At 48.0% G+C, this 22,139-nt stretch overlaps 1 protein-coding gene across 1 annotated transcript in view; it reads left to right on the top strand.

The window, feature by feature from the left end:
* The first annotated feature begins 7,639 nt into the window (after nt 1-7,639).
* The window catches only part of LOC115472560 (5-hydroxytryptamine receptor 3A-like), a 47,321-nt gene continuing 32,821 nt past the window's right edge, over nt 7,640-22,139 (top strand). Inside the window, exons 1-3 of the mRNA XM_030206857.1 lie at nt 7,640-8,188; nt 13,794-13,903; nt 17,001-17,170. Coding sequence (XP_030062717.1) covers nt 7,640-8,188; nt 13,794-13,903; nt 17,001-17,170 — 829 coding nt within the window. The remainder of the gene's footprint in view (nt 8,189-13,793; nt 13,904-17,000; nt 17,171-22,139) is intronic.

Genomic DNA, 22,139 nt, shown 5'->3' with positions numbered 1-22,139 from the left:
ACCACTTCCCCATCCCCGTCATAACATTATAACCCCTTATCCACTCTCCTGACCACTTCCCCATCCCCGTCAGAACATTTTAACCCCTTTCCCACTCTCCTGACCACTTCCCCATTCCCGTCAGAACATTTTAACCCCTTTCCCACTCTCCTGACCACTTCCCCATCCCCGTCAGAACATTTTAACCCCTTTCTCACTTGCCTGCATTACTCGTTGTGCTGTTGCTGTTACTGCTGAAACCCTACATGCAAAGCTCCCCTTTCCTATATGCCTCCCAAACCAGTGAAAGCATAGGGTCCCCTCAGCACCTACACACCCTTAAGCATCTAGGGGTTTAATTCATACAGAACAGATCCACTCACTCCTATCTCACTTCTTCTGGCTTTCAAAATGACACAGGCTAATCTAAGGGCCCTGTTTACTAAGGTACGTTAGCATTTTTAACATGCCTACAATTAGCATGTGCACTATGTAGGCACCTATAAGGATATTGTAGGCATGTACACGGTTAACGTGCGTACATGATTAATGCACCTTAAAGACACTAACGTGCCTATAACGCGGCTTAGTAAACAGGGCCCTAAGATTGGTGCTATTTTTCTATATGGAGTGAATATGGGTCATATAAATGAGTGGTGCTGAATAAAGTTTGTTGCATCTTACTTCTGGCTGCCAAGAATTTTTGGTTCACCCCTACTGTTTGGATTGTGTCTTGGGTTATACGTAAGGGGTTTGGGGTTTCGTTTTTGTGTGTGTATAGCTGGTGCCATGTTGAAAAACCAAAAAACAACAAGGGGGCAGAAGAGATCTGCAGTCTTGCAGGGTTTAGCAGAAAAAGCACCTTGTCTGGTTTAATATGGAGAGCTGACAAACCAAATACTGACTTGTTTAACTCTTGGTTCTAGAAACACAAAGAGTAAACAATGTACCATTACAGTCAAAGAGCAGTTGCTGTTTCAGATTACTCCATCTTCTGCCTCTTGGAGAGGAATCTTAGAAATCCCTTCGGTTTAGGTGTTCTGTTTGTATCTTTTTTGATTTTCTCAGATTTTCATTTATTTAAAATTGTGCTGGCTTTTAAATTCCTTGTTTTATTTAAACACTTTTTTTTCTCTTGTTAGTTTATCCTGATATAACTAGAGGGAAACTTCTGCTGGAATTTAAACCTTAGGGGTTCTTTTACTCAGTGGCATAGCTCGGTGGGGCGCCAGCTCCCCTAAACGAAGTTCTGCTGGCGCCTATTTTTTTTTCATTGTGCAGCACTGAAAATGTGCACCGACAGAAGTCTGCTGTCGTTCCCCCTGCACCGTCAACCTGGCTGAACCTGGCTACGCTTCTGCTTTTACTAAGTGGGAAATTGGTGCAGTCTGGCATCCCTCTGTAATGTTGACATCTGTGCACAGTTCCCAGCAGGTACAAAAAATACTTTATATTTTTAGCACTGGGGCGGAGAGTAGGCATGCCCAGCACTAATTGGTTAGCACAGCTACACTGCCGTGTGCCTACCGATTAGTGCATGGTTAGGTGTCGGTAGGGTTCACGTGCTAATGACCACATGCTAATTGGGAAGTTAGCATGTGGCCATTAATTAAGGAAATGAAAACTCAGCCATTTTCCGTCTGCACTAAAGGTGGTCTCAGCATGCAGGGAAACCTACATGCTAGTCGTAGAGCAGACCAGGATTCCACCAACCTTACCTCAACTAAAACCCATCCCATTTAAATGTTTTCTTTTATACCTTTTCTTAAATTTGAGATGGGCAGGTTTTCCTTTCCTGTTAGAATTCTTATTGTGCACACCTATGCGTCATTACGCTTTGCTCTGTTTACTGAATTATATGTTTTTATTATATTTTCATGTAATGCTTTGTGCAATTTATTGATTGTAAACCATTTATACCACTCATAACTGCAGTCTTTATCAAGAAGTTAAATGGGTAAAATAAATGATAGATAGATAGATAGATAGATAGATAGATAGATAGATAGATAGATAGATAGATAGATAGATAGATAGATAGATAGATAGATAGATAGATAGATAGATAGATAGATAGATAGATAGATAGATAGAGATGGAAGTGATGCAGATAGGGAAAAAATAATCCTAATCTTGGGTACATAATTCCATAGTAAGAGTCACTACAACGGAAAAAGACCTTGGAGTCCCTGTGAATAGTATATTGAGCTCTTTAGTCCAGTGTGCAGCAGTGGTCAAAAAAAGCAAACAGAATGGCAGAAATCATTTGGAAAGGAATGGAAAATAAAATTAAGAATATTGTGTGCAATTCTGATCACCTCATCTCAAAAAGATATAGTGAAGGGTGATCAAAGGGGATGGAACACCATTCTTATAGAGAAAGGTTTAAAAGGTTAGGGCTCCTTAGCCTGGAGGAGGATATAATACGGGTTTTAAAATCATGTGTGGAACAGGCATGTTGCTTAAGGGCTAGATGCACTAAACTCCAAGGAAGAACCCTTCCCTTACTGATCCCCTAGCGAATCGGTAAGGAAAGGGCATACATGAAGGAAATCGCATGCAAATGAGCTGCTCGCTGTTAGCTCATTTGCACGCAATTTCCTTGGAAGCTTGTCAGCCAGCTGGACATGCGCAGAGCAGCCAATCGTTATGCTGGCTGCTCTGCACATTTCAAAGACAGCTTCACATTAAAAAAAAAAAGGTCGTCCCTGACGAGCACTGGACTTTTTTTTTCCTACAGATTTTTTGATGGGCGTCCTTCTTGGATGCGTTTTTCATACGACCACCGCCAGAGAGAATCAGGACGTGCGAGGATGTCAAACTATTTGGACATCCCTTTCGATTATGCCCCTCCGCCAGGTCTCTCTCAGCCAACCACAGCGCGTTTAGCTGTCACTGGTGTCAGCTAAACGCACTGTGATTGCCTGAGACCTGGAGGGGCATAATCAAAAGGGACGTTCAAATAGTTTGATTTGGACGTCCTCGCATGTCCCGAACCCTGATTCATTAAAAAGCATTACAGGCTGATTACTGCTGTTGAGCCCGAGCTCCTCCAACCCTCATTACCGGTTCAGTAAACCCTTCTCCTTTCAACAGCACCATAGCTTGGCCCGCCTTTTTGTTTTTGAGTGAAGGACGTCCATGTTAGGCACTTTAGAAGGACGTCCCTGACGAGCACGTGGACGTTTTTCTTTCCACATTGTCGTCCTTCTCAGATGTGTTTTGGAGCTCGCTATAGGTGTTGTTTAGCCCTGCAAGAATTTTCCAGGGAGGTTTGAGCAGGAAAATAGCCAAAAAAAAAACAAAAGAAAGCTGTAAGGTTTGTACGTTTATTTTCCTTCCGATTCCCTCACAGCAGCCCCAACAAGAGGTGCAGACCTCCCGTTAGGTTTTCCACAGTAAGGGGATCGGAAAACGGAAGTGCATCGCATCGTATACACATTATAATACTAATTTGCTTATTTGCTTCCGTTTTCGTTAGCTGCTACCATGACAGGAAAATGGCACGGAGAACCCTTTTGTGCATGTCCTGGTTTACTACTTGCACGTTAAACTGGCTAGAACCAGTTTAAAAACCACGTTGCTGGCTCGTTAAGTTTAGTGCATCTAGCCCTCAGTTTTTAACCAAAGTTTTGAATAGGAAAGAGATGCACAGGAAGGCAAGAGAGGAGACTTGTGGCAACTTGAACTGAGGAAATTATCTTTAAAACTAGTAAAAGAGGCCCGTTTCCAACAGAAATGAAACGGGCACTAGCAAGGTTCCAGGGCCCCCTCCCTACCTCCCTCTCTCTCTCCTCCGAGTTCCAGACCCCCTCCCCTCTGAGTTCCATGCCCCCTACCTGCCTCCCTCCCTCTCCTCCGAGTTCCAGGCACCCCTCCCCTTCGAGTTACAAGACCCCCTGCCCCCCTCCCCTTCGAGTTCCAGGACCACTTCCACCCTCTCCCCTTCGAGTTCCAGGACCCCCTCCCCTTCCAGGACCCCCTCCCCTTTGAGTTCCAGGACCCCCTCCCCTTCAGGTTCTAGGACCCCCCTCCCCTTTGAGTTCCAGGACCCCCCTTCGAGTTCCAGGACCCCCTCCCCCTCGAGTTCCAGGAACCCTCCCTCCCCTCCAAGTTCCACGCCCCCCCTCTCATTCGAGTTCCACACCCCCGCGCCTCCCTCCCTCTCTCTCTCTCTGCCCTTCAAATGCAAGCATGACCTGTCCTCTGGCAGCCCCTCGCCTTCCTAAGTGCCGACTGTAATGTTTTAAATCTTACCTCGGGGTTTGGCGTCAGCATTGAAGGCGAGCAGCGCTTCAGACTGCCTTCGCATGTGTCTCAGCTCTGCCTCTGGTTTCGCCCTTCCAGAAACAGGAAATGAGGGTGGGACCAGAGGCAGAGCTGAGACACATGTGAAGGCAGTCTGAAGCACCACTCGCCTTCAATGCTGACACTGAACCCCGAGGTAAGATTTTTTAAATTACAGCTGGCAATTAGGAAGGCGAGGGGCTGCTGGAGGACAGGTCGTGCTTGCACTGGGAGGGCAGAGAGACAGAGGGAGGGAGGCACGGGGGCGTGGAAGTCGGAGGAGAGGGGGGATATAGAACTCAGAGGGAGAGGGCGTCTTGCAACTTGAAGGGGAGGGGGGCTTGTAACTCGGAGGAGAGGGAGGGAGGGAGGGAGGTAGTGGGGCATGTAACTCGGAGGGGGCTAGAACTTGGAGGAGAGGGGGAGGAGGAGAGGGGGGCCTGGAACTTGGAGGGAGGACGGGGGGGAGGGGCTATTCTGTATTCACCTCCGCTGGCTGGTGCTGGCTTCCTTCCCATTGGTCCGCCTCTGACATCATCACCAAGACTGACCAATGGAAAGTGTGTTACGAACCCAGGCATCCAGACGGAGGTGCAAATTATTAAATAGGACTAGTAAAAAAGGCCCATTGCTGACACAAATGAAACGGGCACTAGCAAGGTTTTCCTCAGAGTGTGTATGTTTGAGAGAGTGTATGTGAGAGTGACTGTGTATGAGAGAGAGAGTGAATGAATGTGCGAGTGTGTGTGTGTGAGAGAGAGAGTGTGTGTGTGTGTGTGTGAGAATGAGTAGTAGTAGAATGAGAGTGTGTGCAAGTGCGTATGTGAGACAGTGTGAGAGAGTGTGTTTCACACAGATAGTGTGTGCGAGAGAGAGTGTGTGTGAGACACAGACTCTCTGTGAGACTGAAGGTATGAGATCAAGAGAGTGTGTGAGTGACTGTGTGACACATAGAGAGTGAATATGATACAGTGTGAGACATAGAGTGTGTGAGAGACAGTGTGTGAGAGTGAGTGAGAGAAATACATTGACTGTGAGAGAGAGAGAGTGTGGGTGACAGAGATATCTCCCCCCCTCTCTGGTGTCAGGTCCCCCCCCCCCCCCCCTCTCTCTGGTGTCTGAGCGTTACTGTGCAGGACGCTGAGCTCTGGCTGTGCTTCAAGGAACTGACCAATCCTATTTAATAGAATGCACCTCCAACATTCTGAAGCCGAGAAACCTCGTGTGATTGGTCACTTCTGCTTGTGACGAACCCGGAAGTACGTGATGTCAATTCAGGAGATGGATACAGAGAGCAGGAATGCCTCAGCCACGCAGTCAGCTTCAGAATGTTGGAGGTGCGTTTTATTATATAGGATGAGGAAAGACTGTGGCTCTCTTTCCTATGAAAGATATGTCCATCCCAAACCAAACAAAAAATACTGTGGATCTACTGTTTAGGAGCTGCAGGGTACTTGCAAGACTGCGGTTAGAGGTCACAACAGCCATTTTGAGATTGGAGCCAACATGGGCAGGAGTAACCAGGGATTGCTTCTGCTCCAACTGCACCACTAGACCACCAATTGTAAGGTAGGCTCAGGGGTCCAGGGGAAGAGCTGCTTCAAGATAGGCGCAGTGCCCCAGAGGTGCACCGAGCCGTAGCTAACATGGCGCCGTGCACCAAGGGGCATGCGTGTTCATGCCAGCGGGGTGCCAGGAAGCGGAGTGGGTGCGTTCCCGCCGCAAATGGAGGCACCCCGCTGGCATGGGAGGAGAGAGAGCGGGGGTTTAAAAACCCCGAGTTGGAGCTCGGACGGCCTCTTTTTGCTTCCGGGCTCCAGGTGCTCTTTTTGCTCCAGGTGCGGTGCAGGGGCACCTTCAACAGCGGCGGCGGCTTTAGCGGCGTTTAACTGATTGAGCCTGCCTACCTCGGCGCAATTTGGTCGCGTGGCTTCTCTTCCGGGATCGGCGTTTTAGTCCCCAGGCAGCCCGCCCCAAGAAGACACGAAGACGAGTGAGGCACCGCGACCGGCCATCCCAGACACCGGCGATCCAGGCCCCCGCACCGCTCCAAAAGTGCAGCAGATCGAGAAGCGGCAAGTGTTGTACCGCTAAACATTCAAAAGCGCAGAGGAGAGAAAGCCGGGCGACCAGTAAAATCGTAAGTAAAAAAAAAAAAAAAAATAGTTGGCGTGTTTACAGCACCTCGGGTTGCTTTAGTAGGTCCGGTGCCATTAAGGCAGAAAGTAGGCTTCCATCTCTGGTAATGCATGCTGCAGGCAGGGGGCAGACATATTAGATAGAGCATGCTTTTCTCTGGGGGCGGCCATCTTGGATAGGGCAGTGCAGAGTGTCTTGTATTATTGAGGGCGGCCATCTTGGGGAGGGCTCATAATCCTAATGAGAAATAACTGAAGATGGGAATATGAGGCGGCCATATTGGAGATGGCAAAGTTAGCAGTGGGGACCGGGAAAGCAGCGGCTATTCTAATAAATAGATAAATAAATAAATAAAATAAAATAAAAAAAAAATAATAATAATAATAATAAATAGAGAATAAATAATTAAATAAATAGTAATAAATAAAATATAATAGTAACATATATTATAAATCACTAGAGATAATTGCGAAAGGGCAAGCCGCCTAAATTACCGTTATAGAGTATTCGCACCTCGAGATGCCACAGGGCCCCATGAAAAAATATATATACATATATTACAATAAAAAAAAAAAAAAAAGGGGGGGTTCATTGCCAGTGGGCTTCTCTGCGGGCGAAGCGGATACTAACTTGTTATCTTTTAAGTCTATTTAGATCCTTTTGTCTGTCGACAACCTTGCCTTACCCTCCCCATCAGAATGGAAGCGGATGCAAGTACAAGTGCGGTCGAGAACTGTCCCACCCAGGAAATCAGAATTGAGGACGGGCACAGTGCATCACCCACGCAGGCTGACGAGGCAGCAGGATGCGAAGCGGACGTTACCAACGCAACGGCGGAGACGCAGCCACCCAGCACTGCAGACAAAAAGAAAGGACAAAGAAAGCAACCAAGCAAGAAGGCAACGGGATAAGCCGTCCCCGCAGACACCGTATCGGCCAAAAAAGACAGCAAAAAGAAAACCACGGGACGATAAGACGCAGCCAACGCAGCGGAGAGCATCCCCATACAAACGGTGCCGGGCACATCAGGAGGCTGGCTGCACCAGCCGACAATCTCAGGATGGACTACGCCTCAGAGTGCAGTAACGCAGGCGACGGAGCCTCAGGGGCCAGTGATGGGGCAAGGGCCGCACGCCATCGCGCCTCCATGGACGTACGGCATGGGTTGGGGATAACCCCACAACCTCCGTACTACGGGGCGTGGCCAGGATTTGCCCCCCCCCCTTTATCAGCCATGGCAAGCGACAGGCGCGGCCCGACCCCTGCACACCCAGTAGCCCCGGGCAACCTGGACCCCAGCTCCGGGGGCCCTAAACCAGCTAGCCTGGTACGGGAGCCTGCTCTGAGAGACACCACGCAGATGATGGACACTGCAGGTACGTCCGGTGGCACACACAGACCTGATAATGTAAATGTCGACATGATTGTGGGGGAGAGAGAGAGTTTTTCTGAACAGAGTAATAGTCGAGCAGAACAGGGCGCACACACTGAGAGAGGAGGCACCAACACGTGTCAAAGCACGCTTACCAGCGAGGCTAAGCCCACAAAAAACAAGAAGGGTAAGAAGAAGAAGAAAGGGAAAGGAAAGAAAAAGAGTAGGCGAAGAGACTCCAACACAGAGAGCAGTACGGATTCGTCGTCCTCATCCTCCTCTTCTTCGGATGAGGACGACGAAGAACAGAACGCGGAATTAGCGGCAGCCGGCTCCAGGGACGAACGTCCCCCGCCTCTGGCAGCCTTGCCGTGCATATGGAGGCTAGTCCCCAAATCCACACGAAAAACGGTAAAGAACAAGAAATATTTTGATATGTTTCAGGTGCTAGAGGGTAGGAAGAGGAGCAAGAAGAGAAGTAAACACGCAAAAGAAAATTCTATGGCACGGCCCAAAGGCATACCTAGATCGTTATTTAACTGGTTATGGGCATTCCTCAGGGTGATAGATGCCGCAGGCCATGCCGACCCAACCCAATACAGCCCGATGCTGGCTTATGCCCACAGCATAATGCAAGCATACAGAGATTACGAGGGATACAGATGGTTAAAATATGATGAGGAATATAGGGACAGGATGGACGACGACCCCGCACTGGGGTGGGGATGGAAAGATGTAGACCTATGGCTGTACACTATGACAAACAGAGGGGCGGCAGCGGGCACCCAGGGTAGGTCCTTTCGGCCCGGGCGGTTGCATGGCGCGGGGAGATCATCTGGGCCACATGAGGGAGTTTGTTGGCGATTCAACAGGGCCACATGTACCTTACCGAGCTGTAAATTCAAGCATGCTTGTGCCACGTGCGGGGCCCCACACCCCGCCAGCAAATGTGTTAAGAAAGCCCGACAGAGCCGCTGCCCAGCTCTGACACACATAACAGAGTAAAAGCTCCTTCCCCGGTTAACCTAGCTGCTATGCGGCCTTGGTTAGCACATTACCCTCGCAGGAAGGATGCAACTGCTATAGCAGAGGGTTTTGCACACGGATTTAGAATTCCTTATTACGGCACACAACGAGGCAGAACATCTAGAAACTCCCCCTCAGTGATGCGCTTGCGGCAGGAAGCCAGGACGTGCATCACTAAGGAATTAACCTTGGGGAGAGTGGCGGGCCCTTTCCGTTATCAGCCTTTCGAAGGGTTCATAGTCTCCCCGTTAGCAATCATTCCCAAGAAAGAACCAGGTAAATACAGACTCATACACAATTTATCATACCCGGCGGGTGGATCAGTGAACAATTTCCTCCCCCCTGAGGCTAGCTCAGTGCAATATGCTACGTTCGACATGGCCGTACAGTTACTGAGGCGAGCGGGTCACGGAGCACTCATGGCCAAAGCAGACATCGAATCAGCATTCCGACTATTATTGGTACACCCTGATAATTTCCCCATACTGGGTTTTAAGTTTGAAGGGCAATACTATTACGACAAGTGCATGCCCATGGGTTGTTCCGTGTCCTGCTCTATATTTGAATGTTTCAGCACATTCCTGCACTGGGTAGTAGAAGCAGCCTCGGGGAGAAAGAATATCGTACATTACTTAGATGACTTCCTGTTTGTGGGTTCAGCAGCCAGTCCAGCTTGCCAGTCCACACTTACTCAATTTCGTGCAATAGCAAAGGCCTTCGGTATCCCTTTAGCGAGAGAGAAAACATGTGATCCAACTACATGCTTGCAGTTCTTGGGCATTGAGCTGGATTCCCGCTCCCCGTGGATAAGATTGAGAGGCTGAAAACACTAGTAGCAGATGCCTTGAGCACAGAAAAGGTTACTCTGCGTGAAATGCAGTCACTGGTTGGCAGCCTCAACTTTGCGTGCAGAGTTATCATCATGGGTCGGACATTCCTGCGCAGGCTATCCAGCTCAATGGCAGGGGTTCGTAAGCCTTCACACCACATCAGGATGACAAAAGCCATGAAAGATGACCTCAGAGTGTGGGACATGTTCCTGAACGATTTCAATTGTAGAGTAGTATGGCTAGACGCCCCAATATCAAATACCGACTTGCAGCTGTATACAGACGCGGCTGGCAGCATCGGTTTTGGCATCTACTTCCATGGGGAATGGTGCGCGGACGTATGGCCGTCAAGTTGGAAAGAACAGCCCATCATTAGAAACATCGCATTCCTGGAACTATTCCCCATAGTAGTAGCAGTGGCCATTTGGAGAGCGAGATTAAACAACAAAAGAGTAGTTTTTTGGTCGGACAACAGGGCAGTGGTAGACATAATAAATAGGCAAACGGCGCGATGTTCGCGGGTAGTGGACTTGGCGCGTGAGCTAGTCATGCTGTGCATAGTTAACAATATCTTGTTGCGCGCGAAGCATGTTCCTGGCGCTCGCAACCCAATTGCTGATGCTCTTTCTCGTTCAAAGTGGGAAGAATTCCGGAAACTGGCACCACAAGCAGCGGTGGAGGGGGAACCGGTGCCCAGCTACCTATGGAGGTTCGGAACCCCGAGGCCTGGCAATTGCTGAAACAATCTCTGGCCCCGCGAACATGGGCAACTTACACAGCGGCCTACCGGAGAGTCTGTTCCTTCCTGTATACGCAGGGATGGCAGGAAGGCCCAGTATCAGACAACGTGATTGCGGACTACATAATACATGCGAAACAGAACGGAGGGTCCCACAGCTCTGTATCTAGGCAGCTGACCGCATTCTCATTCTTCACAAAAATTGCGGGATGGGGTGACCCAAAAAACAGGTTCATAGTCAAAAAACTATTGGAAGGCTGGCGGCGCGAACGCGGCGCTAGACCGGACTGGAGACTACCAATCACACACGATTTGTTGCTGGAAATCTGGCATGCACTGGAATCCTTGTGCACATCAGAATTCGAGACTCGGCTTCTCCGAGCAGCATTTACATTGGCCTTCTTCGGGGCAATGAGGGTATGTGAGTTGGTGGCTCCATCCAAGAAAAACACTGTAAGAGCGGGCCTTCAGCTAAACGGGGTCAAGTTGTCAGACAATACTCTACGGATTGTAATCCACAGATCCAAGACGGACCAACTGGGCAAGGGGCAGTCACATTAACTCAGGTAGATTCCTTACAAACGTGTCCCGTAGATAATGTCAGGCAGTACCTATCACTGAGGCCCTCAGGTTGTGAAGCTTTCCTAGTGCACCGGGATAGATCCCCTCTTACCCTATTCCAATTCTCCGCGGTATTGCGCAGATGCCTGGAAAAGGCAGGACGCGACCCAAAGGGATTTGGAACACATTCCTTCAGGATAGGAGCCGCCACATGTGCGGCAGCTCTAGGTTTCCCACCATCATCCATCAAAAAATTAGGCAGATGGCGATCTGAGGCTTACAGGGGATACATCAGGGACAAATCGCTCGGCAATCAGGACCCTTTGCGTACTATGTAATATACACATCATTCTATATTGCAGGGTCTTCAACCATGTGGCTCGTTGGCCACTCGTTCATTAAGTGGGCCGCACGCAGAGCGGAGACAAGACCAGGTGGCTCCCATTTAGGCATGGCTACAAGAGGTCTGAGGATACATTGGACAGGTGTGCCAGGCATGAAATGGCCCCAGCTGGTCCCATTACTTCGCCGCCAAGCAGACATCTTAGCCACCCCCATAGCCATTATAATTCACCTGGGAGGAAACGACATCGGAACACTCCCCTGCATTGACATAGTACGCGCTGTAGAGCGGAATTTGTTACTAATTTCTCAACTTTTTCCCACTACACACATAGTATGGTCCGACATAATCCCTCGATGGCGGCACAGAAACAGGAAGCTATGGGGGAGGCCCAGAAAGAAAGTGAACAGGCAAATAGCAGCGGGGGTGATGGCCAGGGGCGGATGGCAGATCACACACACTTGGGCTGATGAAATATTCTGGAAAGATGGTACGCACCTATCTGACATCGGAAATGACTTGTTTAACAATGATCTCCAGAACGTGATAGAGGAGGTAATGTCGGCACAACAGGCCGCAGCTTTTGGTGTGGGGGGCCTGGGGCAAGCTGTGCTACCCCGGCCGAGTGGCGGGGTACCCAAGCCTGATGGTGTAAGCTAGGCAGCTGGGGCAGCTGCGCTTACGGTTGAGCTCCCTTGCTCGACGGCGGGGAGCTCAGGTTACGATTGGTCAGTCTTGCTATGACGGCGGACTGGGTTGGACAATGAGCCCGAGGCTGGATAGGCTTGGGTATACCCATGGTTGAGATGTTTTGTATCCAAATAAAGCTGCGGCCGTGTTATGCCATATGAAATACTGTGTACGTGTAATTATTGTATTTCCTGTACTGTTGTGAATTTGTAATCCGAGGTGTCTCGGCTGCCCATGTTATGTTGGGGGCAGAGGGTCTGGGAAGGGAGCTGCTCCTGTTTGGGGGAGGGAGGGAATAAGGGAGCGGAGCACAGATTAGGGGCAGCCAGTTTCAGTTGAAACCAAATTGCAACAAAATTTGATCACGGGTTAAGTTTCTGACAAAACTGAAAAAAGTGGTTTAAGTAGCCCTCTAATTTTTATCACCTCATTTTCTCTAAAATCCAATTAAATTTCATTTGTACATTCTTTAATTACCATTGGATGCTTCAGAGATCATGAGGGAATCCTTATAGAATTGTACACTACATTGGATGATCCTGTCCTATTGACTGTGACTTGCCCAAACAAAAGATGACCAGCACAGTGATTGCTGATAAACAAAAGACAAGACTGCATCTGAAGTTGCTGAACTGCAGCCACTGTCTTTGCAGAAAGGAATTTGTCCTTCAATACAGCACCTTCAGCCTGAAGGAACTGGGAGATCAGTGGCTGATGAGTATTGTTGTGTGACACCAGTAAAAGACAAAACAGCTTCAGGGATTGGCAGCAAGTTAGGAGCAGGCTGCTTGCAGGGTTTAAGGCATTTCAAAAAATGGAGATCTTCTCTTAGTACACAGTGGGAGGGGGGATTGCTTACCCAGCAGGCATAAAGCCAATAGGAAAGGCCCATGAGATAGCGGGAGCAGGGATCATATGTCCAAAAAGGAGCCAATGACAGCAGAACTAAATTACAGGAAGTATGACGAACTGTTAGCTGAATTAAAATATAAAAAAAAGGGGGGGGGGGACAGAAAGTGTTCTGAGGCAGGAGCAGAGCTGAATTTATGTATAAGCTAACCAAGCTACAGCTTAGAGTCTCATATTACAAAGTGCCTCACACTTCACTGTCATGAGAAACTATTAAAGCTAAAATTTAATTCCTATTTAATCGAAGGCAGGCCCTTAAGGGCCACGATATGCATAAATCCAGCCCTGGGCAGGGATGTAGCTATGGGTGGGCCTGAGGGTAAATGAGATAGGAATTGGAAATATTTAAAAAAAAATTCTATTCTGCTCTTCCTTCAATTCTAGGCAGAGTACAAATTTACATATATAATAAATAAAAATAAAACACAATAAAGTGAAAAAAATAATACAATATCAGATGAAAGTATTGCCTCCAAAATCTACTACAAAATATGTATTGTTAGTCCAATAAAAAGGTATCTTCTTATTTTCTTTTCTTTGTTTTTTTTATTTCTACTTATTAACTTTAAAGTGGATTAACATGGCTACCACATCATTTTAACCACATGTATAATAAAAAAAAACCCACACAAACACACAATATAAAAATAAAAACATGGTACAGTCAATATGCACCAAAAACAGCTATTTTGCTATCTAAAACAACCTATGCTGGAAAGTGCCTTATTATATAAAATTGCCATGATACGAAACTGTTCCCCTTTCACTTCTCTAGGTTGAAAAGTTACAAACTGCAAGCTACTACATCTGGTTATCAGTGGTAAGAATCTTTGTTTTCAGCAACATTTTCTCTTAGGTGAGCAGGAAATTGAGCTTTCTTTTTCATGAACATCAATAAACAACTGTTTTATCTTCCAGCATTGGAAAAATGAATTTTTGTCTTGGAATCCTGAGGACTTCTGTAATATCACCTATATTACACTGCCAGTGAACTTATTCTGGGTCCCAGACATTTTCTTTGGAGAACAGTAAGATTCTATTGGATTTATCTTTGCAGGAAGCTGAAGTCTTTTTTTTTTTCTTTATTTTTATGAAACTCAAAATTATTAAAACAAGTGAGAAATGATGGAGAAAAGGATTTGGGATGTAGGAGTGGGGCAAAACTATGATTGAAAGACTAAGGGGCCCTCTTAATAAATCATTAGGGCCGGATTCTATCTGAGGTGTCTTAAATGTAGGCATGTTGGAATAATATGAGTAGCACTATCAATATATATAAATGGTGAGTGTCGTACTCACTCGCAAATGCGCAGTAGAGACCCTCTCTGCCCCGCCCCCGCGTCAATATGTGATGACGGGGGCGGAACAGAGAGGGTCTCTACTGCGCATTTGCGAGGGACACCGCCATCGCTAACGCTCCCCCCACCCGGAGTCGCCGCCGCCGCCACCCACCTTCCACCCGGTCGGGCCCTCGCTCCGCTATTGAAACAGCGAGGGCACGCAGCACACAGCTCTGCTGAGCTGCCGTCGGCCTTCCTTCTTCTTCTCTGCCTGTGTCCCGCCCTCGACGACGTTACATCACACGAGGGCGGGACACAGGCAGAGAAGAAGAAGGAAGGCCACGGCAGCTCAGCAGCAGAGCTGTGTGCTGCGTGCCCTCGCTGTTTCAATAGCGGAGCGAGGGCCCGACCGGGTGGAAGGTGGGTGGCGACGGCTCCGGGGGGGGGGGGGGACGAACTCGGAGGGGGAGCGGCAGCGGCGAACTCGGCGGCGGGGTGGGGGCCTTTCAACCCCCCCCCTATACTAGCCCGTTTTTACGGGCTGAACGGCTAGTTCTATATAAACCGTGTCTACAGTAAGATGTAGTTTGTAGAATAGCACATAGGCTGGGGGAACATACATACATTTAGGGGCAGCCATTTATACTTCTGTAAACCTGGTGTAAATACCCACACCTAAAAGTACGCATGTTCCCCCAAATTCTATTAACAACGTGCATGTGATTGATGCCCCTGATACGCCTACACTCCTCCCCTTTTAAGCTATGTGCATTGGAATTTAAGCACACCTCTTTTTAGACTACGCCTAAAAAGCAGTACACGTAAATTCCAGTTATTGCCAATTAGTGATGATAAATTGGCTGTTATTGGCCAATTATCATGACTAATTGGTTCATTACTCAATTGAACAGCGTACGTAACTAGGCCACACACACAATTTAACGTGTGCTGCTTACCGCACCTTATATAGAATCTGGAGGTTAATGTGTTATTTACTGTGTGGTAACAGCTAGCACACAACTATTTTAGGGGCTTTGCAGTATTCTTACAGTTACCGTGGAGCAGGGGCGTATCTGCGTGGGGCCTCAGGGGCCTGGGCCCCCGCAGATTTCGCCCTGGACCCCCCTACCGCTGCCAACCCTCCCCCTCCGTTGTTGTCGCCTACCTTCGCTGGCGGGGGACCCCAACCCCCGCCAGCCGAGGTCTGCGTCCTCCTGCCGCTGCCGTTAAAAGAATTCCGTCAGCTGGCGGGGGACCCCCAACCCCCGCCAGCCAAGCCGATTCTGTTTCTGAGTCTGACGTCCTGCATGTACAACGTGCAGCGACGTCAGACTCAGAAGAAACTTTCGGCGCCAGCTTTACTGGAAGAAGAAATGAAAGGACCTCGGCTTGGCTGGCGGGGGTTGGGGTCCCCCGCCAGCTGACGGAATTCTTTTAACGGCAGCCGGCAGCGGCAGGAGGACGCGGACCTCGGCTGGCGGGGGTTGGGGTCCCCCGCCAGTGAAGGTAGGCGACAACAACGGAGGGGGGAGATTGGCAGCGGCTGGGGGGAGGGGGATCGGCAATGGCGGCGGCGGCGGGGGGGGGCTATAATGTGCCCCCTCACTCTGGCCCTGGCCCCCCCTACCGCCGCAGTTCAGATACGCCCCTGCCGTGGAGTAAACTGCATATTAAGGGGGGGTCCTTTTACTGAAGCTTTGTGCACACCAATGGAATTAACATAAATGCTAAGAAGCTCATAGATATAAAATGGGCTTCTTAGCATATACAATGCACTAGTTCTGTTAGTGCACCTGATGCTTTAGTGGAGGAGTGGCCTAGTGGTTAGAGCACCACTCTTACAATCCAGAGGTGGTGGGTTCAAATCCCACTGCTGCTCCTTGTGATCTTGTCACTTAACCCTCCCTTGGCTCATCTGCAAACTTTGATTGTGAGCTCTCCAGGGGAAATACTCACCTTGAGCTACCACTGGAAAAAAAGGTACTAGCAAAAATTAGTGCACCAAGGAAATAGGGCAATTTCTAGTATTTCCTTTTCAGGTTGTGCACCAATGTTCACCAGAAAAGAATTGATAGGGGAGCCCCTGCCATGTCTTATTAAACAGGGGTTAAGGGCAGTCAGAATGTGCTAACCTTTAGCACGCACAAACAGGTTACTTACCACAAAATACTTTAACATACGTTGCGGTAAACAATAAGTGCATTTTAGGGCTTAACGCCCTTTAGTAGACCTATCCCTGTTTTTTTTGTGTGTTAGGGGGTGTGTCATAGGCAGAGAGTGGGCACCCAAGGCATTTAGTAGTTAGCACACTACACTGACGAATTGCTAATTAATGTGTCATTAGAGTGGGACCACTTACCACCTCCATGCTAAGGTCAAACTAAGTACCATGTGCTAATGGACATTTTTACTCAGGACCTGTAGAGGACATAATGGGTATGCCCTTCTGTCCCACCCCCCCCAAAGTAGTTGCCGTTTTAAGGGCCTCTTTTATTAAACACACTAACGATTCCTGTTCAGCAAATGAGAGGAAGCCCATAGGAACTGAATGAGCTTCCTCTCATTTCCCATGCAGGAACCGCTGGCGCGGCTTTGTAAAAGAGGCCCCCTAAATTTGCAGTTACTGTGCAGTAAACTCCTGCGTTAAGCTGCGGTAACTGCACATTTGACTGCACTTTAGTAAAAGAGCCTCTTACACCCATGCTGCAAATTAAAATCCTCATGAAAGCTCACTCAGAATTATTGGTGGATTTATTCTGGAAACAAGTAAGATTGCCTTATATGTATTGCTGCAGGATCACTTATATCCGAGTCTTCATTTTATTAACATTTTTGCTTTATTTAGGGTTGGTGAGGATAAAGCACCTCAGATGCCTTATATTGAGCTTATGTATGATGGTACCATGACTACAGGTAGCCCCCATCAAATAATCTCAACTTGCAACCTAGATGTCAACAAGTTTCCATTTGACACACAGTCATGTGACTTATCCATTTCACTCTGGCTACATTCAGGTATTTTGATGGTATTTTAAAGCCTTTAAATCCCTAACGAACTGTTTTCCTTTTCTTATTACTGACAATGGATATCTGTGTTATTGAAACCATGGCAGGATCTGGCACTTTGTGGATCCTACCGTCCAATCTCCTTGATAAATTTAGATGTTAAAGTCTTGTCTAAGGTATTGGCGGATAGGTTGGGCCGGGTACTTCTCAAATTGATACATACAGATCAATCAGGGTTTGTATCTCGTAGGCAAGCAGCAGATAATATTTGCCGTACGCTACATGTTCTGTGGGAAGCCGAACAGAGGGAAGTTCCAGTGGCCCTTTTGAGCACAGACGCCGAAAAAGCATTTGACAGGGTGCAGTGGCCCTACCTGTGGGAAGTGTTGCAATGTATGGGAATGAGACCCGGTCTCCTGGGTTGGCTGAAGCGGTTGTATGAACACCCAGTTGCAAGGCTTAAGATTAATGGGGGTTACTCTTCAGCCTTCCCGATCGAGAGGGGCACTCGGCAAGGGTGTCCATTGTCCCCACTGCTCTTTGCTCTCTTCATTGAGCTTCTGACTCAGAGGATTAGGTTGATGGAGGATATAAAGGGAGTCTGAATTGGTGATACAGAACATAAATTGTGGAGGAGTGGAAGAGTGGCCTAGTGGTTGAAATCCATAGGTGGCCAGTACAAATCCCACTGCTGCTCCTTGTGATCTTGGGCAAGTCACTTAACCCTCCATTGCCTCACGTACAAACTTAGATTGTGAGCCCTCCTAGGACAGAGAAATATCCAGAGTACCTGAATGTAACTCACCTTGAGCTACTACTGAAAAAGGTGTGAGCAAAATCCAAATAAATGAATAAGAACATAAAAATTACCATACTGGGTCAGACTGAAGGTCTATTAAGCCCAGCATCCTGTCAGTGGCCAATCCAAGTAACAGTACCTGGCAGTTCCCAAAAAATAGCTGAATATTCACTGGAGCCTAGCTCTCTCTCCTTGAACTCAGCACTCTTACTCCCTCCATCCAAGGATTTCTTCACTCTTGACTCTCCCCTGCTCCACATCAACCCATGTTCACATTTTTACCCCTCATTCTCATGAGGTTCTAGCATCTGCAGGGGCGTAGCCAGACTTTGGCGGGAGGGGGGTCCAGGGCCCGAGGTGAGGGGGCATATTTTAGCCCTCCCACACACACCACTGCCGACCCCTCCACCTTTGCTGACCCCCGCCGCCATTGATCACCCCCCACTGCCATTGCCGACCCCCGCCACCAATAACTTTGACCCCCCTCTCCCGCCACCAACCCTCCCCCGCCGCCTACCTTTGCTGGTGGGGGACCCCAACCCCTGCCAGCTGAGGTCCTCTTCTTCCCGCACAACGGCTTCATTCAGTTTCAGAGTGACGTTCTGCACATTGTACAACGTGCAGGACATCACTCAGAAACTGAACGAAGCCGTTTTGTGGGAAGAAGAGGACCTTGGCTGGCGGAGGTTGGGGTCCCCCACCAGCAAAGGTAGGCGGCGGCGGGGGAGATTTGGCAGCAGGAGGGGGGTCAAGATGGTCATTGGCAGGGGGGTCCAGGGCCAAATCTACGGGAGCCCAGGCCCCCCAGGCCCCACGTAGCTACGCCCCTGTCTGCCACTATCATGGGAGATAATGAAGACCCTTCTACCCTATGCTCTTTGCACTGCACACAGCATCCCCTAGTGGCCAGAGCCAACAATAGTTGACTCCCATCATCCACAATAACCATACCTATTATATTTATCTAGTATTACTGGGGGAAATGCTGTACAACTGAGCAATGCAGAATTTGTATACAATTCCCCTAATATTGACCCCACCCCAATCTCTCACAGTGAGCTCCTCACCTCCACAGGTACAGTTTAAATTCAGTAGGTCAGAGCCAGCATAGCAGAGAAGAAGAATGGGGGCAGACATATAGCTGCTCTCCTATATATGCAAGACATACAAACAGAACAAATAAAGGATTAGGGAGTTACGTCTATTACAGGAATGATTAAAACAACATAGGTAATGAACAGGTGAATAAGGGGTTAAAAGTAGCCTCAAAAAGGTGGGATTTTAGGCTAGATTTGATAGGGCCAGAGATGGAGTGTGAAGTACCTTCCTGAGTTGGTACTTCATGCTCCGTCTCTGGCCCTATCAAATCCAGCCTAAAAGCCCCCCTTTTTGAGGCTGCTTTTAATTTTTGCTTCCTGTCTATTCCAGGTGTACAGCCAGCAACATGGAAGGCACAGAATCTGGAGCTGGCTGTTGAGGGGAAGCAAACAGAAAAGAGTAACTTAGCAGGGTAGGGATGTAGGGAGAGATAAGAGAAGAGAGATACAAGTGTATTCATTCTGCAGCTCCTCAGTAAGAGGAGTTTGAATTGTATACAGAAATGGATAAGGAGCAAATGAAGTGACAAGGAGAAAGGTTGCATGAGTGTAGCGACAGTGATGGAAGATTAAGCTGTGCAGCCTAATTCTGATGGTTTAGTGGGAATCCTACAAGGAGCAAGCTGAAGAAATCTAAGTGTGAGGTGATGAGAATGGAGATAAGGGTTTTGGTAGTGTGCTCAGAAAGGAGGGGACACATTTTGGTGATGTTATAGAGATAGTCAGGTGCTCCCTAAGAAAACTCAAATTGTGGAGAATATGAACTGTATCTGCTTACTTTCCTGGAATGAGTACAGAAGTGTTTTGTTGTTGTTGTTTTGGATATGATGATTATACAGCCCTGCTTTGAGCTCTATTCTGTTGTACTATTGGGGTTTGTTTAAAAACGGAACAGTTTACTGATTCAGTGCTGCCATTGGGTGTATAGTAACATAGTAAATACCAGTGTGAGCCATCCAGTCTAGGAGTGGACTGACCATTCAGGCAACCAGGCAGTGTCTGAGGGCCCAGAGGCTCTAGGGGGCCCAGAGGTTCTGCCAGGTTGCCCACTGCTGCCGCTGCACACTACAGCCCTCCCAAGTCCTACCTTGAAGGGCCTTGGTGGTGTAGTGACCTCTGTGGGGGAAGGAAAGAATTACACTCTTTCCTGCCCGCTGTTGCTACTCTGCTCTGCACAGCCGCCGTGTTTGAAAAATGGCTGCCCAGACCCACAAGACTACCGCGGGAAGTATCGGCAGCCATTTTTAAAACACGAGCAGCACCGGGAACAGTCGTGACAGCATGCAGGAAAGAGTGGGGTTCTTTCCTGCCCCCGAAGAAGCCACTAGACCACCAGGGCCCTTCAAGGTAAGAGCGGGGATGGCTTTAGCGTGTGGGAGGGGGCAGCAACTGCGGTGGTGGGGAGGTGGGTTGTAGTGTGGAGGGAGGTAGCAGTGTATTGGTGGGGTGGCAGGCAGTGGCCAGGGGGGCCTTAAGAACCTTTACTGCCTGGGGGCCCCGATTACTGTCAGTCTACCCCAATCCAGTCTGTCCAACAAAGTGGCCAGAGACATACATGCCATTCCGTGCAGGTTACATCTGTCTATAGGGCTGATGCTCAAAATTCCAAGGAAATTGCATGCAAATGGGATTCATGGAAAGTCTGGGTGCAGTTCAGTAGAGAAAGCGCCTAGCACATGCGCAGAACAGTCCTGCGGTAAGTGTCAATAGTCTGCGCATGCCCTGGAAAAAGAAAGCAGAAATGGCGACAGCTGCCTTTTCCTCGGTGTCCTCTTTCTTTTGCTCACCATCTTCATACTCCTGTAGAAAACTCAGGAAGAAACCTCCATCCATAGCTCCAGTTGCAGCAGAATGCCTGCACAAAGTACATGTGCAAGACAGACACACAAGATACACGCACCATTTCAGACAGCAAGATACATGCACTAGTAAGAATGGGTTCTATTACAGCAAAGTTTTATAACAAGAGAAATCTCATGAGAGATCCTGTTGTAAAGCAAACCGCTTTACCCGTGCGTCATAGAAGGACATCATATGAGCGCATCAGCATTACCTTTTTCTGTTCCACTATACTTTTTTTTTACAGCACTATTCCAGGCAGAACTCACTCATATAATACACATACCTGAATTAAAAAATTTCAAGCAGACCATTCCACTAAGAAGCTGCCCTTTCATGTGTAACTCCACCTCAGACCTGCCAGTAAAATGTAAACGTTACAGGTAGGCACTCTCTTCTGTGCATTGCACAGAAACATCTGTGCATCACAGGGAATGATCATTTTAATGCTAATGGGCTTGCTTTTAATACTAATGAGCTCATTTTAATACATTTGCATTGTGTTTTCAGTCACTGCTTCCGCAATACTGAAAACCTGTGTGCATTGGCACAAAATCAGCTAAAACCGGTCTAAATGAAACATTACAAGCCCAATAAGTTTTGAGCATTGGCCCCTATGTCCCGTTTAAAGTACAACACTCATTTAAGCTTTGTTCTGATTCCCTCCTCTTTCTACAGAGATCTTCTGTGTTTATATCTCATGCACTTTTGAATTCCTTCACCTTTTTTGTCCCACCACCTTCAGTGGGAGGTATCCCAGGCATCCACCACTCTCTCTGTGAAAAAGTGTTTTCTGGTGTTACTCCTAAATCTGTAATCTTAATTCACGTTCTTTGGCTCTATTGCTTCCCCTTATCTTAAATCTTTTTTAATTAAAGAAATCCATATACAAACAAAATGCAATACATTCTCAAGATTCACAACTTTTTGAAAACAAATCCAACTTCTATTGTCTCTCCCTCCCTTCTGCCCTCCTTACTACCCTCAACGCAGTTGCAAAAACAATTCCAATACTAACTCAACCCCACCCTCCGCCCACCCCCTACCCCACTCACAATCCTAGAAAGACACAACTCCCCCGTTCACTCCCCCCAAAGGACCTGTGCTCTTATGACCCCCCAGGTTGCTTCCCCTTATTTAAAAAACAATTTGTTTATACACTAATATCCTTCAAGTAATTAAACATCTATCCCTTCCCCTATCCCTTCTTTCCTCTAGGGTATACATATTCAGATTTAAGACT

The sequence above is a fragment of the Microcaecilia unicolor genome, chromosome 6, assembly GCF_901765095.1.
Source record: "Microcaecilia unicolor chromosome 6, aMicUni1.1, whole genome shotgun sequence".
In the NCBI taxonomy this organism is placed as follows: domain Eukaryota; kingdom Metazoa; phylum Chordata; class Amphibia; order Gymnophiona; family Siphonopidae; genus Microcaecilia; species Microcaecilia unicolor.
The sequence above is the reverse complement of the archived record's forward strand: the minus strand, read 5'-3'. Positions and strand labels throughout refer to the sequence as shown.